Source organism: Orcinus orca, chromosome 1, assembly GCF_937001465.1.
Source record: "Orcinus orca chromosome 1, mOrcOrc1.1, whole genome shotgun sequence".
NCBI classification, from domain to species: domain Eukaryota; kingdom Metazoa; phylum Chordata; class Mammalia; order Artiodactyla; family Delphinidae; genus Orcinus; species Orcinus orca.
This window is the reverse complement of record NC_064559.1, coordinates 144,768,584-144,792,866: the sequence shown is the minus strand read 5'-3', so window position 1 is coordinate 144,792,866 and position 24,283 is coordinate 144,768,584. Positions and strand designations below refer to the sequence as shown.

At 36.3% G+C, this 24,283-nt stretch overlaps 2 protein-coding genes across 36 annotated transcripts in view; one reads left to right on the top strand and one right to left on the bottom strand.

Moving 5' to 3' along the window:
- The window catches only part of NEXN (nexilin F-actin binding protein), a 60,833-nt gene extending 46,571 nt beyond the window's left edge, over window positions 1–14,262 (top strand). For 10 of the 12 annotated variants that reach the window (XM_049709823.1, XM_049709821.1, XM_033405944.2 and 7 more), the window contains 4 exons: window positions 4,973–5,194; window positions 10,427–10,612; window positions 10,872–11,229; window positions 11,324–14,262. In XM_049709823.1, the coding sequence (XP_049565780.1) occupies window positions 4,973–5,194; window positions 10,427–10,612; window positions 10,872–11,229; window positions 11,324–11,337 (780 nt within the window). In that variant the 3' untranslated portion in view covers window positions 11,338–14,262. Of the gene's footprint in view, window positions 1–4,972; window positions 5,195–10,426; window positions 10,613–10,871 lie in introns of all 12 variants that reach the window. The other 2 variants (XM_049709822.1, XM_004279939.4) reach the window with 1 other exon arrangement.
- FUBP1 (far upstream element binding protein 1) overlaps window positions 1–24,283 on the bottom strand; it is a 51,280-nt gene that overhangs the window by 4,907 nt on the left and 22,090 nt on the right. For 7 of the 24 annotated variants that reach the window (XM_049709753.1, XM_049709757.1, XM_049709755.1 and 4 more), the window contains 4 exons: window positions 23,643–23,717; window positions 17,693–17,752; window positions 17,467–17,612; window positions 14,806–14,852 (listed from right to left, as the gene is read on the bottom strand). In XM_049709753.1, the coding sequence (XP_049565710.1) occupies window positions 14,806–14,852; window positions 17,467–17,612; window positions 17,693–17,752; window positions 23,643–23,717 (328 nt within the window). Of the gene's footprint in view, window positions 1–12,337; window positions 13,904–14,805; window positions 14,853–16,685; window positions 17,084–17,466; window positions 17,613–17,692; window positions 17,753–23,642; window positions 23,718–24,283 lie in introns of those variants that run through there. The other 17 variants (XM_049709761.1, XM_049709767.1, XM_049709768.1 and 14 more) reach the window with 9 other exon arrangements.

The window sequence follows — 24,283 nt, the reverse complement described above, 5'->3', positions numbered from 1 at the left end:
AATAAACTCAAAATGGATTAAAGACCTAAATGTAAGGCCAGATACTATAAAACTCTTAGAGGAGAACATAGGCAGAACACTCTATGACATAAATCACAGCAAGATCCTTTTTGACCCACCTCCTAGAGAAATGGAAATAAAAACAAAAATAAACAAATGGGACCTAATGAAACTTAAAATCTTTTGCACAGCAAAGGAAACCATAAACAAGACCAAAAGACAACCCTCAGAATGGGAGAAAATATTTGCAAACGAAGCAACTGACAAAGGATTAATCTCCAAAATTTACAAGCAGCTCATCCAGCTCAATATCAAAAAAACAATCAACCCAATCCAAAAATGGGCAGAAGACCTAAATAGACATTTCTCCAAAGAGGATATACAGATTGCCAACAAACACATGAAAGAATGCTCAACATCAGTAATCATTAGAGAAATGCAAATCAAAACTACAATGAGGTATCATCTCACACTGGTTAGAATGGCCATCATTAAAAAATCTAGAAACAATAAATGCTGGAGAGGGTGTGGAGAAAAGGGAACCCTCTTGCACTGCTGGTGGGAATGTAAATTGTTACAGCCACTATGGAAACAGTATGGAGGTTCCTTAAAAAACTACAAATAGAACTAACATACGACCCAGCAATCCCACTACTGGGCATATACCCCAAGAAAGCCATAATTCAAAAAGAGTCATGTACCACAATGTTCATTGTAGCTCTATTTACAATAGCCAGGACATGGAAGCAACCTAAGTGTCCATCAACTGATGAATGGATAAAGATGTGGCACATATATACAATGGAATATTACTCAGCCATAAAAAGAAACAAAATTGAGTTATTTGTAGTGAGGTGGATGGACCTACAGTCTGTCATACAGATTGAAGTAAGTCAGAAAGAGAAAAACAAATACCATCTGTTAACACATATATATGGAATCTAAAAAAAAATGGTTATGAAGAACTTATGGGCAGGACAGGAATAAAGACGCTGACGTAGAGAATGGACTTGAGGACACGCGGAGGGGGAAGGGTAAGCTGGGACGAAGTGAGAGAGTGGCATGGACTTATATATACTGCCTAATGTAAAATAGATAGCTAGTGGGAAGGAACCGCATAGCACAGGGAGATCAGCTCGGTGCTTTGTGACCACCTAGAGGGGTCGGATAGGGATGGTGGGAGGGAGACGCAGGAGGGAGGAGATATGGGGATGTATGTATATGTATAGCTAATTCACTTTGTTATAAAGCAGAAACTAACTCACCATTGTAAAGCAGTTATACTCCAATAAAGATGTTAAAAAAATTAGTGCACCTGATCACCCAAGAGCTCTGATGGAGATTTGTGACGATATTAATGTTGTTTTCATGCCTGCTAGCACAGAATCCATTCTGCAGCCCATGGATCAAGAAGTAATTTCTACTTTCAAGTCTTATTATTGAAGACATACGTTTTGTAAGGCTATAGCTGCCATAGATCGTGATTCCTCTGATGGATATGGACAAAATCAATTAAAAACCTTCTGGAAAGGATTCAACATTCCAGGTACCATTAAGAATATTTGTGATTCATGGGAAGAGGTCAAAATATCAAATTCACAGGAGTTTAGCAAAAGTTGATTTCAACCCTCATGGATGACTTTGAGGAGTTCAAGCCTTCAGTGGAGGAAGTAAATGCAGATGTGGAAATAGCAAGAAAAGTAGAATTAGAAGTGGAGTCTGAAGATGTGAATGAATTGCTGCAATCTCATGATAAAACTAATGAATGAGGAGTTGCTTCTTATGGATGAAAAAAGAAAGTGATTTTAACACTTCACAGCAAGGCCCTAACTCTCTTCAGTTCTATGAAGGCTGGGAGATGAGGAAGCTACTCCTGGTGAAGGTGCTGTGAAGATTGTTAAAATGACAGCAAAGGATTTAGAATATTACATAAACTTAGTTGATAAAGCACCAGCAGAGTTTTAGAAGACTGACTCCAATTTTGGAAGAAATTCTACAGCGGGTACAATGCTATCAAAGAGCATTGCAAGCTACAGAGACGTCGTTCACAAAAGAAAGAGTCAATTGATGCAGCAAACTTCATTGTTGTCTTATTTTAAGAAACTGCCCCAGCCGCCCCAGCCTCAGCAATTAACACCCTGATCAGTCAGCAGCCATCAACACTGAGGAAAGACTGTCCAACAGCAAAAAAATTACAACTCACTGAAGGCTCAGGTGATGGTTAGCAATTTTTAGCAATATTTTAAAGTTAAGGTATGTACATTATTTTTTTAGACATAATGTTATTGCACACTTAATAGACTACAGTATAGTGTAAACATAACTTTTATATGCACTGGGAAACCAAAAAATTCATGTGACTCACTTTATTAAGATATTCGCTTTATTACAGTGGTCTGGAATTGAATTCCCAATATCTCCAAGTTATGCCTGTATTTTATTAAATTATTCTAAGATAGAATTTTGATACTATTAAACCTTAGTATGGTTTCACCAGCATTGAAATGAATTTTAAAAATACATATATAGGGACTTCCCTGGTGGTGTAGTGGTTAAGAATCAGCCTGCCAATGCAGGGGACCACGGGTTCGAGCCCTGGTCCGGGAAGATCCCACATGCTGCAGAGCAACTAAGCCTGTGCGCCACAACTACTGAGCCTGCGCCTTAGAGCCCGCGAGCCACAACTACTGAAGCCTGTGTGCCGCAACTACTGAAGCCCGCGCGTCTAGATCCTGTGCTCCACAACAAGAGAAGCCACCGCAATGAGAAGCCCGCGCACCGCAACGAAGAGCAGCCCCCGCTCGCCGCAACTAGAGAAAGCCCTCACACAGCAACAAAGACCCAAGACAGCCAAAATAAATAAATAATTTTAAAAATACATATATACACATACATACCTATAGACTGTACAGGGCCAGCTTCATGAACATGCAACTTGTGCCCTCACAGGACCCCATGCTCAGAAGGGACACAGGATTTAGTGCTCTGAGGTTGCCTTTGAAATTTTAAATAAGTTTATCTTTGAACTTGTGTGTGTTGTCATTGAAAGTTGGTTGGACAGTAGAACCTGCACTAGAGTCTCGGAGCCTTGGCTCACCCACTCCATGTGACGTCTCCGTGCTTCCTCATGGTGGGCTCTCAGCAGCCCTCTTCCTACCTCCTGATGTCCTAGGTCCCTGTCTAACCTTCGCCTTCCTAACCCTGAACACTGCTTCCTTCCATCTGGATGGCCAACCAGTTGCATAGGCAGAAGTGGGGAGGGTGAGGGAGGAGGCCAGCATTCCACCGTCACCCTTGGCCTCCAGCTGGGCAGGGGGCCCTAGCAGCTACACGAACAACAGTGTTGGGGATGAATGCACAACCCCATTACTTGGGGTGAGGCGAGCAGTGGCTTTCCCAGCCTAAGTAGGATTGGCAGTGATATGGCATGTTTGGTAGGTGACTTGGTGGGGGCCCCTTGCCAACTCCTGATCTAGGAACCGAGTGGGTTCCTTCACAGAGGTCGCAATCTCTTAGAAGTTGCCTCTTTGTCATGGGTTGGAGCAATGGGACTGTGGGGATATTTACTTCCTTGCCCAGGTCAACCAAGAGACTATAAATGCTGCATAAATATATAGTTAATAAGAAAATATAATGAATATGCTGTAGGAAAATACTTCAAGGTGTACCCTCAGAATTTTAAAAAAATGTAATAGCATTTATTTTATAAAGGAAGCTGAAAATGAATTGTCTGTCTAGAAAAACAAAGTAAATTAGAATATATTTTAGTAATACTATTGGGAAGTAATCTAATTCATATATGGCAGGGTGTAATTGTCTGACATTCTGGTGCTACTAAGTGACTTACTCCACTATGTCTGGGAGTTTTCAAACAAGTAGAATGCCAGTTCCAAGATTACATAGATCATAACTGATTAGTTCAACCATTAATTTTGATCAGAGTGATGTGGGAACCATTGTGATATGATGTGATGTCATAACTTTGTTAATTTCTGGTATTTTAGGAGTTGCCCATTTTCACCCACATAGACCAAAAAGTGGAGGTAGTATAAAGGAATAAACTTTCTTTTTTCCCTTTGTTGAACCAAGAAATTAAGCCTCATGTCAACATCATCCACTGTGACTCTTCCCGCACCCCACCCTGCCCAGTCCCACCTTTTTTTTTTCTCTCTGCCTAGAACTCTAGGTCTTCCCCAGGAGAAGTGTACCAGGAATAACTGCAATATTCTACCAGTCCATTAGGGTTTAGTGTACGAAGTATACAAAGAAAAGGGAAAGACAAGGTAAAAGACAAGGGAAAGGAACCTGAATAAGGTATTCAAGATAAAATGGTATAAAGAATTCGAAGCCAATTTTTGTTGACTCATCTTTCTTGGCAGAATATAAAATTGAGAATACAAGTGATATGTAGCAAAATGTAGGGATTTTACCAGACTGTATCTGTAGAAATGCTTAATTCAGTTGAATTATTAAGAGTAATATTTAACTTTGACTATCATCAAATGAAAGGCAGGAGGAATTTTAGAGATACTGTGGCTCTATATAGAGATGAAAAAATCATGTCCAGTGGACTAAGTGACCAGGCAAAAGGCCACACAGTATCAGAGTCAGAACTATTGACTCCTAGCCCAGTAGTTTTTGAATTTTCTTTACCTTCCCCTAAACAAAGGTCTTCCTACAATTCCTAGTAAAAGCTAATTGTGTACATATTTTACTTTTAGCAGGTTATAATGGAATGTTAATGAGGTTTTGAGCCATAGTCCCTAATTAAATAGCATTTTAAATGAAATGTTATCTACAGTCTTAAATTTGTAGCACTACTTTTAATTAGTAAATTTAGGCACTGTGTTTAGGGAGGAAGTTATTTAACATTTAGTTTTGGCTTCAAATAAGAAATAGTGAACTTTCTGGATGGTTTATTGTACAAACTAATTTTCTGGTATTTAATATATAAAAATCAATTTTTTTGAAGGAAGAAGAAGAAAATGAAACCTTTGAACTGAGCAGGGAATATGAAGAATTAATCAAATTGAAAAGGAGTGGCTCTATTCAAGCTAAAAATCTAAAAAGCAAGTTTGAAAAAATTGGACAATTGTCTGAAAAACAAATACAGAAAAAGATAGAAGAAGAACGAGCAAGAAGAAGAGCAATTGATCTTGAAATTAAAGAGCGAGAAGCAGAGAACTTTCATGAGGTAATACTGTTTTATATTTAACAGTTATAGTTCAGTAATGATGATGAACTTAACAGAAATAACATTGACTTTGAAATAAGTGTTGGAATTTACAGTTAACCATCAGTGTATAAAATAATCTTGGAACTAAATAGCAAAAGCACATTAAGATCTTAAGAGACTTTAAAAAGATTTCCCTACTCTAGCATTGTTCCAAAATGACTTTTATAAGAATTAAAGCCTACAGTGAACATCAAATGGTTCACTTTAGCAAAAATAGCTCAGAAATATTTATTGGCACAAGTTTTACTTTGAATCAGTAGAACCAGTGTATATTAAACTCCAGAGATGATTCATACCTACTTTCTTAAAGATGAGGCCAACAAAGCCTATATGATATGTTCAAAGTCATGCCAATCATTCAGTGGCAGAGCCTAAATCAGAATTCAGGTGACATGAATTTGAAGTACCTCCATATGTAAAATAAGGAGGCACTCACTAGATGACCTATAATGGCCATTCCAGCTTAAGGACTAGTTCCATGATTATGAATATTGGTTTAAATAAGATCTGGAAAACTTATTCTGTCAAAATTGCCATTTTATATTATATTTAACATATATTCTTCTAAAAATTGATTTTCATCATACATTTAACTATAAAACAGGTATGGGAATTTGGGAGGGTCTTCAGAGGAGATTGGTGAATAAAAAGAATGATGAAACTATGGGCAAATTCCAGGACTATAAGCAATTCATTACTACTGAGACAAGTAGAGTGCAAGCACAGCAAAAGATGATGAAGACGCAAGCACAGGCAAGATGACCCATCTTAGATGCCATATTAAGGAACTTTGTTTTATTGGGGTGCAATGAAGGGATTTTTAAAACATGGAATGATATTATCAAATAGGCATCTTTATCGCAAGATCATGCTGAAGCTAAAGATGGCTTTAGACTTATGCATTAAAAAATTATTTGAAAGCCTACTATGTTCCGGAGACTGTTCTGGTCACTGGGACTACATTGGTGAATAAACCTGCAGTCCTCGCTCATATGGTGTTTAGAATCTAACAGGTGTGGGGCAGGAGACAGGAAATGGAAACAATGATTGGGTAGTAAATAAAAGCTATGGAGATTAACAAAGCAGGGTAAAAGACTATAGATTATGTGGTACAATTTTGTACAGGGTGGTCAGAGAAAACATGAGGATTTGAACTAGAACTGGAATGGAGAGGACTGATAAGTATGTAGGATACAAAACTGGCAAGACTTAGCTTGGAAATGGTGGTGGAGAGGAATCAAAGTGACTGGGTATACTAGGTAATAGGGGAACATAGGAGTTTGGTAGGAAGGGAGGTCACAAGCTAGACAAATGGAGATGCTGTAGAACATCCAGATATCAATTAAATTGATATGCATCTGAACTTAGTGCAACATACACAAAAACATAAGGACTTAGGGACTGGGTTATAAACCATTTTGTCACAGCTAAAAACTAATGCCATTGCTATTTTTAATATCTTCTATGTTGGGCCCTATGTTAAGTTTTGGGTACATAAAAGTGAATATAATATGCCTTCAAGAAATCCAGCCTAATGAGATGTATGAAAACAATTAAAATTGTCATTAAGTGCTAAGATAGTTATGTATTTAGTGTTATGGGATCAAGTAGTATGGAATCAGTATTCCTAGGAGATGTTTAACAGGGCTGAGAAAATGACATTTTAGCTGAATGTGAAGGTTGAATAGAAGTTTCAGTTAAAGAGGGAAAGCATTCCAGATTGGAAGGACAATGTGAGTCAACAGGAAGGTTGTAAAACTTTATCTGGCAGAGTGGAAAATAGGTTCAAAGGAAAGGTTCATATAATAGGTGATAGGATAAAATGTTGTAAAACTAGGTTGCAGCTAGCTGAAGGGCCTTTTTAACCTTGTGGGCACTATAATCCGGGAACAATGTTAATAATCAGGGGTTTTTTTTGGCTGCATTGGGTCTTTGTTGCTGCGCGCGGGCTTTCTCTAGTTGTGGCAAGTGGGAGCTACTCTTCGTTGCAGTGCGTGGGCTTCTTATTGCGGTGGCTTCTCTTGTTGCAGAGCATGGTCTTCGTGGCTCGCGGGCCCTAGAGCGCAGGCTCAGTAGTGGTGCACGGGCTTAGTTCCTCCGCGGCATGTGGGTCTTCCTGGACCAGGGCTCAAACCCGTGTCCCCTGCATTGGCAGGTGGATTCTTAACCACTGCGCCACCAGGGAAGCCCAAATAATCAGTTTTAAGACAGAGTGATAAAAGGCTTATGTTTACAGAATCCTGGGATCATGGAGGATAAACTGGAAGATGGTCATGAAGTTGGGGGCAAGGGAGAAAAATTGACCCAACTTTAACAAAACTGAGTTACAGGCAGGTGGTTGCTGAGAAGCCTAACATTGCTTCAAGATTACCAGGGAAACTAGATGATGCTACAGAGAATTCAGGAGGGCAGGAGAGGAGGGAGGGGTGAATAAACTGTTTTGGACCTGTGAAGTTTGAGCTATATTTGGAAAGATAATGGCAGTCTGAAACACAGGTACTGGGCTCAGGGAAGAGGCAGGAGCTACAGATTGTTTCAAAGTATAGATGTAGATAAACCCATCTTGAGAGTTAATAGTTGGAAGGTGAATGATAAAACCCTGGAGAACACCAACATTAAATGGACGGATGGGCCATAAGATCAGTTGATCCTTTAGAGACAAATCACAGAAGGTAAAGAATTTAAATAAGCATGCATGTGCTTCCTTTTTTTAAAAAAAGATAGTGAAACCTCAGTGATACCTAGTCCTATAAAATTTGTAGGTAAAATAAATGAGGTACGTAGCTTCTGGTTTTAATGCTATTACTGACTCTTGTATAAAAGGATATGAGATTAGGACCTGGCTGATCTTCTGTAATCCATGAAGATGTCCTAAATTGAGTTTCCTGTGTAGAACCTGACATTCCTCCTATCATATCCCTCTAGATTAAGGGTCACCGAGATCCTGTGTTAGCATAGTTTTGGCAGAGTATAATCAACTTCCAGAGTAGGATCTTCCCCTCCCATCTGATATTTGTTTTCCTCCTTTAGAAAATACCTTCTCTTTATGTTCCAGACACCTTTCAAGGCCTAACTCATTCATGTAACCTAATCTAAGAATTCCGTCCCAGCTCCTGTAACCCTTAACCTGTACTAACATTTGGTAGGTAAACCACTTAATTTCCTTGGTTTGACATTCTATCTAGATCTTACAAGGTGCACTCCAAAACCATTCCTTGCATTTTTATCCCAAATTCATTGCCTATTTCGGTTGCCTGTAATAGCCACATGCTGGGAGTATCAATGCCCTGCTAAGAATGCACCTAGACTCTAGAACAAAGATCATTCCATTTATAACGTGACTCTCTCAGTAGATTCATTTCCTGGAAACACTTTTAACCTGGCTTTTCAGGGATTCAACAAAAGGCAACTGTACTCAATAACTGAAAGACTGTTCATGAACTTTCTCCCAGTTAACTTATGAATCCTTTTTTTTTTTGCGGTACGCGGGCCTCTCACTGTTGTGGCCTCTCCCGTTGCGGAGCACAGGCTCCGGACGCGCAGGCTCAGCGGCCATGGCTCACGGGCCCAGCCGCTCCGCGGCATGTGGGATCCTCCCGGATCAGGACACGAACCCGTGGTCCCCTGCATCGGCAGGCGGACTCCCAACCACTGCGCCACCAGGGAAGCCCGACACAAAATTTTATGCAAAAATTCAGAAGGCAAGTTATTAACCAGGAGGGATTCAGTCAGAATAGCAGTTATTGTGCCTGCTGAAACATCCTATCTTGAGGATTTATTTTGTAAGCAAAGAATAACATGAACTGTTTTAAGTCTGAAAAAGGAGGTCCATTTTTCTTTCCATCTAAGTCTCAGAAAAGCCTGCTGAGATTAAAACTGCAGTTTAATACTTTGCTTGTTAAGCAAGCAAACCATTGTTTAACATGTACTTTTTACCCTATCTTTTAAATATAATAAACAATCATATCAACACTGTTCATTAACAATAATGGTAGTCAGGCTTTATGTTTATCCACTGAAGGTTAAATAATGGCGTTAACAATAGAATTTACCCATTAGGTCTCTGGTTGTGTCTGATGTTCTAGCACTTTCCAGTATCAAATAAAAATTTGATTCAGGAGAACCAGAAAAACTATCCAACTTACTTTTAACTCCTCCTTCTACATTCATTGGAGCTGTGGTGCAACACCTCCAACTAATGTAAAACATTGATGAACCAAGATTTTTCTTACACAGGCAGTTATTTTACAGCTTGTTTCAAAATTTCCTTTATTGGTTGCACGTGGTACCTGGAAGCAATTTCCTCATAGTACAGTGAAATATGAAGTGGTGGCATTTCCAGATAGACCCACAAGAGTCTAAGTAGTTTAGAAACCAAGAGTCGACTACAACTAAAGTACTTTTGAAACCATGGATTAACTGTACCCATAAGACCCCACTCTACTAAAACTGCTATCAAAAGGCCAGTGAGTGATCTCATCATCACCAAACTGGTTTTACAGACTCACACTATCTGACAGTTTAAATTCTGCTCTTAAATTACCCCCTTATTTTCATGGCTTCCAGCTCTCACCCCTAAACAGACTGACTCAGAACCATACTTCACCTCAATGATTTCCCCAAGTTCCACCATTGCCTCTTTCAATAGTTGTCTTCCTGTTTATTCTCCCTGAAAACATTCTTTGCCATTGCCCATCAATAAATTATTTGTTGAATGGAATTCATCTCAGTTATTAACAAAGAGCGAGGAAAGAAATCATGAAGTGGGAAATAACAGAAATTACATTTCTGTATTATGTAGTAGGGTGAAGAGTGATATGGAGACTCTAACGAGAAGGAAGTATTTTAATAATTGTTAACAATGTATCATATCCTCACCCTTTTCTGTTACTCATTATCAACAAGCACTGAGATTTGGTTGGGCAAATAAATACACCAGGACTCCAGAGATAATGTATGATCTTTACACTGGGAGAAAAGGATTCCAATAGTTAAGAAAATAGTTCACAAATGAAACTTTCATCTTTCCCAAATTGGGGGATAGTGAAAATGTCCATGTCTGCAGTGTGGCAAATAGGCATAACCAAACATGTTAATTATTTTGTGCCTAGACATCTTCAGAACTATTAACATCTCAGTTCTTGTTGGTTTTTAGACAACAATTCTTATTCTTGGCCCATTTTTGTAAAGGAAGAAGATGTTGATATCAAGCCTGCAAAAAAAAGTGAGGCTCCATTTACTCATAAAGTGAATATGAAAGCTAGATTTGAACGAATGGCTAAGGCAAGAGAAGAAGAAGAACAAAGAAGAATTGAAGAGCAAAAGTTATTACGCATGCAGTTTGAACAAAAGGAAATTGATGCAGCACTACAAAAGGTACCAGGCTTATATTTCCTTTATTTTCCAAAGATGACCTTTTAAAGACAATGAAGTTTTATGAAGAGGTATTAAAAAAATTTTTAATAGTTTTCAAGTAATTGAAATGTTTTATAAAATACTTTGTAGTAAGCATACTTACACGTTCTTTACTTTGGGGGGAAAAATATATTTACCTCCAAATTCTATTACTAAACCACTGTCCTGAAAATAGTACTACAGTATAAATGCCAACTTGAATGCACTTATTTTATTATAGAAAAGAGAAGAGGAGGAGGAAGAAGAGGGTAGCAACATGAATGGCTCCACCATTGAAGATGAAGCGGAAACCAGATCAGGAGCTCCGTGGTTTAAGAAGCCTCTAAAAAACACATCGGTTGTAGACAGTGAGCCAGTTAGATTTACTGTTAAAGTAACAGGAGAACCCAAACCAGAAATTACATGGTGGTTTGAAGGAGAAATATTGCAGGATGGAGAAGACTATCAATATATTGAAAGAGGAGAAACTTACTGTCTTTATTTACCAGAAACTTTCCCAGAAGATGAAGGAGAGTATATGTGTAAAGCAGTGAACAATAAAGGCTCTGCAGCTAGTACCTGCATTCTTACCATTGAAAGTAAGAATTAATCACTCTTTGAATCTAGAACTTTTATTCTATTTAAAAATATTTTCCTTTAAAAAAAAAATCACTTTTCTTCTCTCTTTTTTAGCTGACGACTACTAGGTCCCCTTCCCTCTCCCTGGAACACACACCCTCTCTCTCCGACTTTCTTACTGCATCCATCCTTTCTGTGGCGGGGCCAGAAAAGGAAACTGGAAGTGCCACTATGCTGACTCCTCATTCCTTTCCCCAACAGTCTTCACAACACAAGCTCGTCTGAAAAGTACCTCCTTCCTTTTCAAATGAGCACCAGATTCACATTACGCAGTATACGTTGGTGTGTAATTTAATAAGGCCAAGTGGGAAATTTACTCAATTATTTCTATCAGAACCCATACAAAGGCTGCGTATTTCCCATGTTTACAGCAATGATGTTTAAAAAAATCATAAATCGGACATATTTTGCATGAAAGAATAACACTTATGAGCTATGCACACCTAAAATTAGTCTGAAATAGCTGAGTTAAGGAATTTGGAACCTATCAATTTGAGTGGGCTTTTTTCCTCAGTAGTTTATCATTTTGGTTGTTGTAGTTTCAGAGTCTTTCTGAAGCAGAGATATGAGGGGGTAGGGGTGTCATTTCTCCCTGTGTGTGGAGAAAACAAAAAAACTAAAGACTTTTAAGAAACAACTGCCAGAGCAAATGTGATGGAAACCACTGCCTAATACAGAGTTCTGAGTGTTGAGAATATCAAACGTACTTTTCAAATGTGTGTGATATATATTCAAGCTTATAAAAGCAAATTTATGTTGTGACCTTGCCTGAACAAATTATATTTTAATGAGAAAACTTTGTATTAATAGTTCATGCAGGAGAAAACAATTTCAACATAATCAAAAATTTCAAGATCTAGAATTAGATTTAGGGAAAAATGGCACAATCTTCAATTTTGAGTTTTTAAAGTGAGTTTGTAAATAATTAGCAACCATGTACTAATCAAGTTGTTTTATATTTTAATTGTCTGGAAGACAATTTTATTTTACAATGTAAACCCATAATAAAGTCACTTCTGTATTTAAAAAAAAGTCTTTCAGTATTTTAGAAAAGAGACGAACATTCCCTTATAATATTCACCAATGTACATTTATTTTTTTATTGAGGAAACCATGATCAATACAAAATTACAGCAATCATGTACCCTTTTACATACAATGGTATTAAAGCAAACTCTAAACCACAGTTTGTAAAGTATTCAATTTACCTCAAGTCCAAGCTGCATCTCCCTAAGACACTGTTCCCATCACAGTAGCCATTTTAAGCCAATCTTCTTTTTACACGGGTAGTTTCTGTAGAGAACACTTTTCTCAGGACGAAAATGCATTGAGCATGCATAAGAAAAAATATATATATATGTGCAAATACATTTAAGAGTTTCTATAGGGGTATCACTGAAGAAAATAAAATCCTGGGACTTATTTGCTTTCTTAAAAGCACCAATTTAAAAAAATCCCTCAAAAGTTTACTGTGGCAAGAAAACTCAAGTGACTAAACAAAAACTAAGGTTATTTTCAGAGTCAAAATTATCTTTAACTAGGTATTGTTAAAATACATTTTAAAGTGAGGCAGAATTTTCAGAAAATAAAGACATCTTCATTAATTAGTAATTTCTACAACCTTATTCTAGACAACATAACTTTGCAGGCAGAAGTGGTTCTCCTGGCAGAGTATTCAAACAAATGTTATCACTTTGAATACATTTCTATTTCCCTCTTAAGGTACTCTGTTCACTCCTATCCAAACCCACTCCTGTAATTAACTACTAAGGTATCTGTCTAAGGATGTATTTTACAATGCTCATAAACAACTAGTATTAAACCACTAGTTTTAGTATTAAAACCATTTTCATTAATTAAAAATGAAAGTATACTTCCCATTTCTAAAAGAAACATCAAACCATAAGAATTCTAAGTACTACCACACTAAGAAATCTTAAAAACAAAAACACATTGTCAAGTTTAAGTGCTAAATAAAATAAATCAATTTCAAGCTAAACATTCTTTCTACCACTCCTAACATCCATTGCATTCAAATCAACTGGCTCACCTTTTCTGCTTTCCATTTATTTCAAGGTTAAGATTAGCGCCATTTAAAAAATGCTTGCAGTATCAGTGAAGGCTTATGATAATGAATAAAAAAAAATTCTCATGAGATAGAAACAATGCCCCAATATCTATTAGCATTCATATGTATTTTGTTTTATAAAAATGCAAACTACAACTAACCAAAACTTGACAGGCTCTTAAGGTTCAAAGAGCTCCTTAATAACAATCTTAACATACCTATCATTGACTATTAAAACACACATACACACACATAAATGTGGTGCAATAACTACATGACTTTCAAAATTCAACAGTTCATGGAACATTTAAGATCAAGTGAATAGCACTTTAAAATGAAAAGTGATCAAAGCAGGTACATTACACCCTATACCATATATTATGTATGGGAAAACATTTCATTTTTCTCAATTATGATTTGCCAATTTTACCTTCTACATTGAGCCCTTCTATGGTCCATGCTCATCGGCTCACCAATGGCATACACTCAAAGGATTCCTCTTATGGGTAACTATCTCAGGACCTGATTTTATGAGCTATGATTTGGTGCTTGCAGCATCTTCAGCACTGTGTGTGAAAATGAAGGCAGTATTTTTGAATATTTTTCTTTGTTGCAAAGATAAGCAGGAGTTTTAAAAGGATCAGCACATTTTAGAAATCGAATAAACAAAACTGATATGATGCTGCTTTAATACATTCATCTTAACTCAAAATATGTACCAGTTAAAATCATCTATAAGAACACACAAACATTTTAAACTGGCAAAAAATAAAATGCAGCGTCAGTTATTAAAGTATTATAAACCAGAAAAATATTGGTTGCTATACAGATTATGAAAGGTTATTTGCTATACAGTTAACATTTCACTGATGCACATGCCTTTACCAAAACTTACTGCCAGTATTTCTTATAATTTTTTCTTTTTCAGTGTATATAAAAAAGTTATGAAAACTGAATTGTCTAAAAAAAAAAAGTCATAATGAAATTCTTGACCCATAATGTCCTTACTGAATTACTACAGTTCAAGAATAAGAAAAAAAATAAAGACTCCATAGCTTTGGAGGGCAAAGAAAATGTCTTGTCAATCATAAACAGATTGTGAAGGCTGTTGAAGTGTCTGACCAAATGATTTCCTAAATCCTGAAAACTATGTAACTGTCCTTTTTAAAATTTTAACAATTCTTCTATATTTGGGAAAAGTTCGGATGTAGTTTAATTACAGCAGCAATCTACTCATCATTTTTTCCCATTTTAATTTAAAAAATTAAAATAAAAAACATTACCCAGAAATGTAAACAGTTGTTTGAACAACTTAAAGACTTTCCACTGAAATGGTAGCATAAATAACAAAATACACTTTGGGGAAGCAGTAGCAGATTGCTTTTGAATACACAACCACAAAAACCTCACAGGGACAACATTAATGTACTGAAATATTTATTTATATATGTCCTTAGGTTGTGCTTACCTGTTGCTTTTTGCAGCAGAACCTAAGGTGGAAGGTCTGGGAAGGCACTGTGAAGTATAAATAATTGCACTGTTTGCAATTAATAAAGATTTTAAACCTTAAATGAATCAAAATCAACAGCCTCCAATTTGTGAGTTATGATATTGAATCCAACTGAACTATCTCTTCAGTTTAATTAATAAATGTACCACTTTCCTAAAAGTTCATCTATAAAACAGTATCATGCAAAATACTGAAACTGTTCACATCAATACCCTACTCTTAAAGATAACAGATAACTCCTTAACTATTAAACTTGAAGCTAGAACTACATATCCATATCTAAATAAGGGTAAGGGAAGTCACTCTAGGTTCTATAAAACAGTCAAACAACATTTCAAAACATCTACAATGAACTGTACTGCTATTTTCTACCCTATAAGTAATCTCGACATTTATGTCCTTGCACATCTTTCTTTACAGTATATTCAGAACAGCAAATGGTGCTCCCCCACCAATGAAAGAACCTAGTATATATATATATAGGAAATGGTGTTAAAACCACTACATTGCTTAATATTTGCAAACTGAAAACCACTCTGTCTGATACATTTCAAGTCTTTCATATTAATATATAAGATATGCATGTTTTACACTGAAAAACAATATATTTTAGGAGCACCAATGAGTAATACTATTCAACTTTGTTAATGATCAGTTTTCTTTAGCTATAGCTAAAGCATATCAAAAATACTTACCCATTAAGCTCACTTTAAAAAAAAATACAGACCTATGAATTATTCTACGTTAAATTAAGAAGCAGTTATGGTTTTCCAAGATATAAGCACTGTATTCCAACATAATATTCACACAAAGTATGGCATTTGCATTATGTGGAACATTGACAAAAAGATACTGTTGCAGTTCATCAATTTGTCATTCTGATGTACTTACAGTGCAATGCTCCTTGAAGGAACACAATCAAGGATGATACACAGCACAGTCCTCCTCACCCCTACAGAGCTAGTTCTATACTGGCTGGATCAAACCTGCACTTCAACAGACAATGGCAAGACAGACTGTATTTGCATGTAGTCTAATATATTAATATGCAAAGAGCCAACAAATATGCAAAGAGTAAAACAATGGATTTCAACAAAATATCAGAACTTCAGCATGAGTGTTATAGAGTAATAAAATGATTTTAAGTACATAAAAAAATTAAGTTGATTCAATGATTGGACTTGTGCATTTACAAAACAAAGCTTATCTATACTGCAAAAAGAAAAAAAAGAAAAAAAAAACTTGAACATTTTCATACCCCAATAATGTTTCAATGGCAGATGCACTGTAGCTATACTTTTTGCACACTACTACTTTTTCTACCCTAAATTTAGAAAGAAACACTCTAATATTGTATACATTTGCAAGAGCTGCTTTACATGAAAAAACTGTTCTTATTATAGACTACTCATATTCACTATCCGAAAACTGAAACAGTCTTGGAAATCAAGTAATTATCAAATTAAAAACAGAAAGGTTAACTGTTATAGCAGCAGTACAGGTCTGAAACAGTGGTCATGTATAAAAGGAAATTTCACTGTTAATGCAATGGAAGTATGCCAAAAGATCACTGTACACACATGCAGTTTTTAATCAAACAGAAGGGGAAAAAAATGAAGATATCAGGATTACTTGTGCTGAAACAGCCAAATACAATAAATGGAAAAGATCCTCCAATCTACTACTATACTGCAAGGGGGAAAAAAACATGCCAGTGTTTAAAAACTCAAATTAATATTTCATGGGGAAAGCTTATATATTTGTGTATATGTATCTTAATTTATCATTGCTAAGAAATTATGAATCCTTTAAATACCCACATATCCAACTTACCGACACAGGAGGTTTCATATCATTTATTGTAAAGCACAAAACAGGCATTTTAAAAGTGAAAGTATACATTGAAAAAAGTACATTTATATCACAAAGCATTGACCACATAATAGTTGCAAATACATTTGCTGGAATGTGTACATCTACACTAAATACTAAAAACAAACCAATTTTCATTTCTACACAGAAATATTAACCTCCTATCAGTAGTGATAGATATTTTGTACATTTTCAAAAAAAAAAAAGAAAAAAAAGAAAGAAAGAAAGAAAGAAAAAACACTATTTTAAACCAAAAACAAAATTAAGATCTTCATCAAGCCGTCTGCATCCATATATTTAACAAAGGTTTTTTTCCCCCACACAATGAAGCAAATACTGTATTGTCCACTTCTTATTATTGGCCCTGTGCAGAAGAGATACATAAGAAATACACAAAAAGTTAAAGAAAATCCTTTAAATGGAGCTAACTCAGGAGTGAATCCTTTAAGAAAGAAAAACTGGTTAATATAAATGGTGGTGGCTTCTTGCATGATTTGCAAATCCCTGGGGGAAAAAAATTTATTTTTAAAATCAAAGGCATTATAGAGGTATCTAGCACTCAGATGCCAGAAAGCATTGTAAAAAACAAACAAACAAACAAAAAAACCCAAACAATATACCACAGTACTTCATTTAGTTATACTTTGCCTGATAAAAATTTAAAAGGCAAACATAATCCCAGACAACAGTAAACATGCAGAAAACAGGACTGGAGTTGAAATCAACGCATTAGCAAATTTATTATACCTGAGGTGCTGGAGGATGCTGTGGCATTCCCTGGGGACTTGTCTGGGCGTAGTAGGCTGCTTGTTGTCTATAGTACTCAGCCCAGGCTGCACTATAATCTGGCTGACCACCTGGTGGAGCACCAGTAGGGGCAGGAACTGCTTGACCTTTGAGAAAACAAAACAACTTTGTTGCTGTAACCACAACTAAAAGCCCCAAAGAATCTCAGTTCTAATAAAAACAATACCTTGCTTCTTGTAATATTCCTCCCAAGCCTTTGAATAATCTTGTGTCTGCCCTTGTTGACCTAAAAAAAACCCCCTAAATTTTAATACAAAATTATATCCACTGTAAGTACAGGTTATAAAAACAAAAGCACAGAGGGTCAGAATTGCTCCTGTTTTATTTTAAATATTCATTAGTGTCAGAAAACTACTCTGTAATTAAAAAAAAAATCTAAATGCTCTTTTATTTTCTTTTTGCCTTATACTAATCGTAACTTTTAGTTCTAGAGCATCACTATTAATAAAAAACAAAGCCATCCACATAGTTTTAACTAAGATAGGTAAACATTTAGGCATAATCTCGATTCAATTACAGAATTAATGCTCTAAATTCAGTCTGGAACAGTGGTCCACGGTTCCCCAGTGGTGATGCTGGGAGGAATGGATGGCCCACTATTTTTTTTCTTTTGTTTTCTTATCCATTTGGATTTGTTACACTACAAATTTTAAATAAAATGTAAATCTTCAATGGAGAAAAAAACATTTTGGGGGGGAAAAAACCCACTTAAAAGCTATTATTTAAAGACTTCATTATTTTAAGATCTGGCCAACATTTTTGTTTCCTGATAAGTAACCTATAAACTACATGTATAAACACTAATCTTCAAGATATCTTTTAATATGACATTTAAAGTTTTAATATGCTGTGTCCAAATTACAACACAATTTTATTAAAAATATCTTGATGAAGGACATAAAGAATAATCACTACTGAAGAGGTTCTAAGAAGCAAAATCAATGAAACACAAAGCTCAACAGCTTGCGCAAGTACGTTCTTCTAGGTGACTTTCTGGAATTAAGAGACTAAAGACACATACTCAAATGCGATGCATGAACCTTGAATGGTCTCTGGATTTAAAAAACAAAAACAAGCTCCCCCCCAAACACACAAATAGCTACAAAAGACACTTTTTCTGACAACCAGGGAAACTTAAATATGTTGATATTATTGAAAATTTATTTAGAACAACAGTTGGCAACTTACTTTGAAATGGCTCAGGCACCAAAAAAAGTATACATACAAAGTACATGTTGCAAACTTTTTGAAAATGGTCAATCTGGATAGGAAATATAAACATGGGTGTTCGCTGTACTATTTTTCCAATTTTCTGAAGGTATAAAAAAATTTGAAACAAAAAGTTGGAGAGAAAGAGAACCTGAGTTTCCCTATTTAACTCCTTTATTTGAAAAAAAAATTTATTTAGTTTGTAATTTATCTTTTATAAAATTATTACAGCTAGACAAAAAATACTGGCAGAAAGCTGTTTTTGTCTGTTAGATGTTGCCAAAAAGGCAACTTTATAGTTTTAGAAAGTGGTCTATTCACCATCACAAAATTGGCCAAAGAATAAAAGCAACTGAGTAAATAAAAATTTAAGATTTGTGACTAACTTAAAAAATGCAAGAAACTCCCCCCTACTTATATGGGCAACAGCACAGAGAAATCCCATATACTGTAAACAAAATTCTCACACTTTGTTTTCCATACTCTTTTCAAAGAGGAAGTGAGTCTAACATTTTGATCTTATGAGACACAATTCAAGTAAATCTAAAACCAGTTTCAGTATTTAAACAACTGCCAAATATCTTGGTACCAATAGTAATAAAACCATACAACATTTTCTTACAAACTGCACACTTGAAAACTTGCTGACTTGAAGCCAAACTTATTTAAGACAGCAACACTTTCCACTTCAGGTTTACAAATGGAACTAAACCTCATTGTTAAGAGATACTCATATTTTAGAGGCAAAAAAATAACAATATCAGGGAGACATATCAAGAAAATTCATCAAACTCAAATGTTCCCTGAAAAACACCCCCCATCCCAAACTCAAATATCCCTGTGGAAAGCTAAAAGTAAACATGTTAGACTCTAAGAAAAATAAACAGTTGGTTAAGTAAGTCATCAGCATTTGACATTCCAATCTTGAAAGTGTCCACAGAAAAACTCATTCCACTCCTATGTGAAGGGCAAATGTCATTCTTTTTGCCCAGGTGAAAGCAGGAAAAGAACTGTTCCTACCTCATCTATTTATGTTTTGGCTCTTCCCCTAGCCTCTTGCCCTTTGGAAAGCCATGTCCTTAACTTGTTCCCTTTATTCTTCTCCTCAGTTTCAAAAATTGTTTTGATATGAGATAATTTAGAAGAACAATACTTAACAATTACATGTAACTTTACAATGTATAAAGTCTTAATTTCATTTCATTCAAGAGATAAGACTTGTCCTAGAGTTCATATGTAACATTCTATTACAGCCCAAGCGACAGTCTTGCTTGATTTCACCCTCAGTTATTTCTCCACACACCTGCATCTTTCCCACAACCACTCTCGCCTGGCTCTTTTAGGCTAGGTACCATATGCTAAGGGTTCAGAGTCCACCATATCAGTGCTTAACATTAAAAGGGACTCTGCCTCAAGTCAAACTTATCCCAAAATGCCTTCATTTACTTTCCTCCAAATAGAAACTGCCTGTCTCTATTCTGAAACCCTATTTCTCTTTAGGGTGTTTACTTTTTTACAAAAGTTCCCTTCATTCTAGCTTCAAAAGCACCCACATCTAGACTGCTGTCATTCCGTATAGGACAGCGATATGAATTCCTTAAAGTTTTCATCTTTAATCCTCCAGAATCTCATCTTTAAGAATTTCTCTCTTAAGTTCTCTTCATGCTAATCTAGGGAATTTACAATTGTTTCAGAAAACAAAACTAATTTAAAAAACTCATCTGTTTCAACAGACTTTTTTTTTGCGGTAAGCGGGCCTCTCACTATTGTGGCCTCTCCCGTTGTTGAGCACAGGCTCCAGACACGCAGGCTCAGCGGCCATGGCTCACGGGCCCAGTCGCTCCGCAGCATGTGGGATTTTCCCGGACCGGGGCACGAACCCGTGTCCCCTGCATCGGCAGGCGGACTCTCAACCACTGCGTCACCAGGGAAGCCCTCAACAGACTTTTATTAATAAGCAAGCTGACAAATCTACAGTGTTAGTGGGGATTTTCTGTTCTTAACAGAAAAAGCTGAAATGGCTTCAAAAGCTGAGACAGTCTCCCTCGTTTGGTGACGAGGGCACTGGATTAGAAATCAGGACATCCTTACTGGACTGAATGTCAGTATTATGACATAGTATGAGTGTGTTTCGTGTTTGATAATTGTAATCATTGTTGCTTTTGTTGTGGTCATCCATTTACAATGCTTGGTGTCAGTTTATTTATCTCTTGTAAAAATAAAATACAGTGCATGTGTGTGGGGAAAAAAAAAACAACAAACCTCATGGGAACAGCAAACCCAAAAACTGCAATAGATACACAAAAAAGAAAAAAAAAAAAAAAAGAAATCAGGACATCCAGAGTCCTAGGAAATCCTACCTATGCCACTTGGAAGAGTAAAACTCCATCTTCCCAAATAAGGGAGTTTGACTTAGAGATAAAGATCTTTCTCTCTCCCTGATATTTTATTACCCCTTTCTTTCCCTTCCATTTAAAAACATCAAAAGATTGAACTGATTAGTTTGATGCTTTAAGGTTTCTTATTTGTAGTTATCCTAAAAAGATCTTAAGGACAAGCAATGCACCTAGAAGAAATCAAAGTAGTTAAGCAATCAATCCTTTACAAAACAAAAAACAAAAAAAGACTTATATACAGGAAAAATATATGGACCTTGTAGCTATCATTAAAGACCTGACAACCTAACATTATTTAAGATTTACATGTAAGGGGGAAATCACTCAACCAGTTCACTTAGCTCATAAAATTAATAGCTTATCATTGTGCTGCTACAGAAAAACATTCAAGTGAAAAGAAGGTGGGGGTTAGGAGGATCTTCAAACATGGTGTTATGGCAAAGAACACTGAAATTTACGTTGAGAATCACAAGTAGACTGTACCTTATGACAAAACTATCACCTATAGATACTTTCTGTATCAGTAAAGAATGAGCAAGTTTATCTTATTAGCTTCTGTTTGTGACAACTGGCTATGGTGTAAGTGTGTTAATTTTGAATGACTGAGAATAAGCATCTGAAAAAAACCCGGTCTGTCCGGAAGTATAACATCAGGTTTGAAATGGTTCCTGAAAAATGCAAATTCAGGAGACAGGCTTGGGACTTAGACTCTCTTAAGAGTTCAAAGTCTGGTTCCACCACTTTGTAGTCGTGTGACCTGTTTTCCAATGTGCACATCTAAGTGTCAGTGAACAGAAAGAATCCCATCCACGGTTTTGCTTTCTGCAGTGAAGTGACCTGTGGTCAACCGTAGCCTGAAAATATTAAATGAACAATTCGTAAGTTTTGGATTGCGCACCATCCTGAGGAGCATGATGAAATCTCATACTGTCCCTTTGTCTAGCATATCCCACCAGTTAGTCACTCAGCAGCCATCTTGCTTAAAAGATTGACTGTCCTGGTACTGCAGTGCTTATGTGTCCAAGTAACCCTTATTTTACTTAATAATGGCCCTGAAGTCCAAGAATAGTGATGCTGGCAATTTGGATAGGACAAAGAGACGCCTTTTCCTTTAAGTGAAAAAGTTAGAAGTTCTCCATTTAATAAGGAAAGAAAAAATCGTATGCTGACTGAGATCGCTAAGATCTATGTAAGAACAAATCTTCTGTGAAATTGTGGTAGAGGAAAAAGAAATTCAAGTTTTGCTGTCCCACCTCAATATGCAGGTTACAGCAACGGTACGTGATTAGCTGCTTAGTTAAGATGGAAAAGGCATTAAATTTGTACAAGGTATTTTGAGAGAGAGATCACATTCATGTAACTTTCATTCAATATACTGTTGTAACTGTTCTATTAATGTTGTTACTCTCTTACTGTACCTAACTCATAAACTTTATCATAGTTATGTACATATAGGTAAAAAGCACAGTACAAATAAGGTTCAGTACTATCCGCACTTTCAGGCATCCATGGTGGGGACGGGACTTGGAACATATCCCCCATGTAAAAGTGGGGGACCACTGTACAGTTTTCATTCACAGCAGTTTGCAATAATATATTTGCAAAGTACTTGACTGACAACTGTACTCTCCATTAGAATATAATAACCAGAAGGGCAGGGCTCCTAAGTGTTATGCCCACAGTCACATTCTCAGTATCTATTCCTATGCTTGGCATATAGTATATGCTCTACATTTATTGAATGAAAACAGCCCTTCTAGGTGACTGTTTTTCCTTTTTCATAATGCAAATGTTATTTAAGTAATTAACTTCCTCTGTCACTGTAGATTACTTCTTTTTTTTTTTTTGCGGTACGCGGGCCTCTCACTGTTGTGGCCTCTCCTGTCGCGGAGCACAGGCTCTGGACACGCAGGCTCAGCGGCCATGGCTCACATGCCCAGCAGCTCCGCGGCATGTGGGATCTTCCCGGACCGGGGCACAAACCCGTGTCCCCTGCATCGGCAGGCGGACTCTCAACCACTGCGCCACCAGGGAAGCCCTGTAGGTTACTTCTTATCTGTTATTTTGCAGCACAAATAATATCACATGCAACCAATTTTTGCTTGGTGCTCTATAATTTAACCAGTGCCAGTTAGGTTACTGACATGTAACTTATCTTTGACAAAAGTATAGTTAATATTCAATGTCCTATGTGCCAGTGGGGAAACCTTTAGCTTCAATTAGTAAATGGCTGACAAATACACTTAGAAATAAAAAGATTTCTTAACCACAAATTTAACAATTATTATTTGTAATGACCATGATACGTCTGAAAGTTCAGTGATTTTGGAATGCATTCTTGTTCAATAGTTCTATACCTCAAGATTTTAAAAGTTATTGGATGAAAGAAGTCCAAGGTAATAAAAACATGGAACAAACATGCTTTTTATCAAAATCTTCAACATTTTAGTGTGATATTTACTAAACGTTTCAGTTAAATAAAATGTATTAAAAAAGAAATGTAGAACATACCCATTTTCTTGTAGTACTCTTCCCAAGCCTTGGTATAATCAACCTGTCCAGCTGGAGCTGGATTCTGTTGATCTCCTTATTTAAGAAAAACATAAAAAATTACGATTAAGGTTTTTAAAAAGCAATTTTGGCCCTTTCCTTCTGTTTTTTGTGTAGAGGAGTTGGGAGTAGCCTGTCATGGAAAATGAGGGTAGGAGAGAAGTACTGTGTGATAGTGGCATCCTTGCTGGTGCCAAAGACACAGGACTCTGGGAGTACAGAGATAGTGTACAGAGAAGATGCTCTATTTATTTAGAAGAGTAGTTACACTGAGCATATAAGTAAATTCAATGGTCAAGTAAAACACACTGACGATACCAGGTCTTTCACCATTTATAAGCATGGAAAGTGGGAAAAGCTAGAAAGAACTCTGAAACCCTGGAATGGAACTGCAGGTAATATGAATGTACAGTTTTAAAAATACATACACATATGGATATTTATGTATTTTTATATATATGTAGATATGCATGTACATAAATCCATTTCCTAGCTCTGTACACTGAAAGGAGCTAGTAGCAGTAACACCTCAGCAGCAATGAACACAACTGTTTTCTAAATATCATCATCTACTAAAAGAAATCAGGGATCATTGGAAAAAT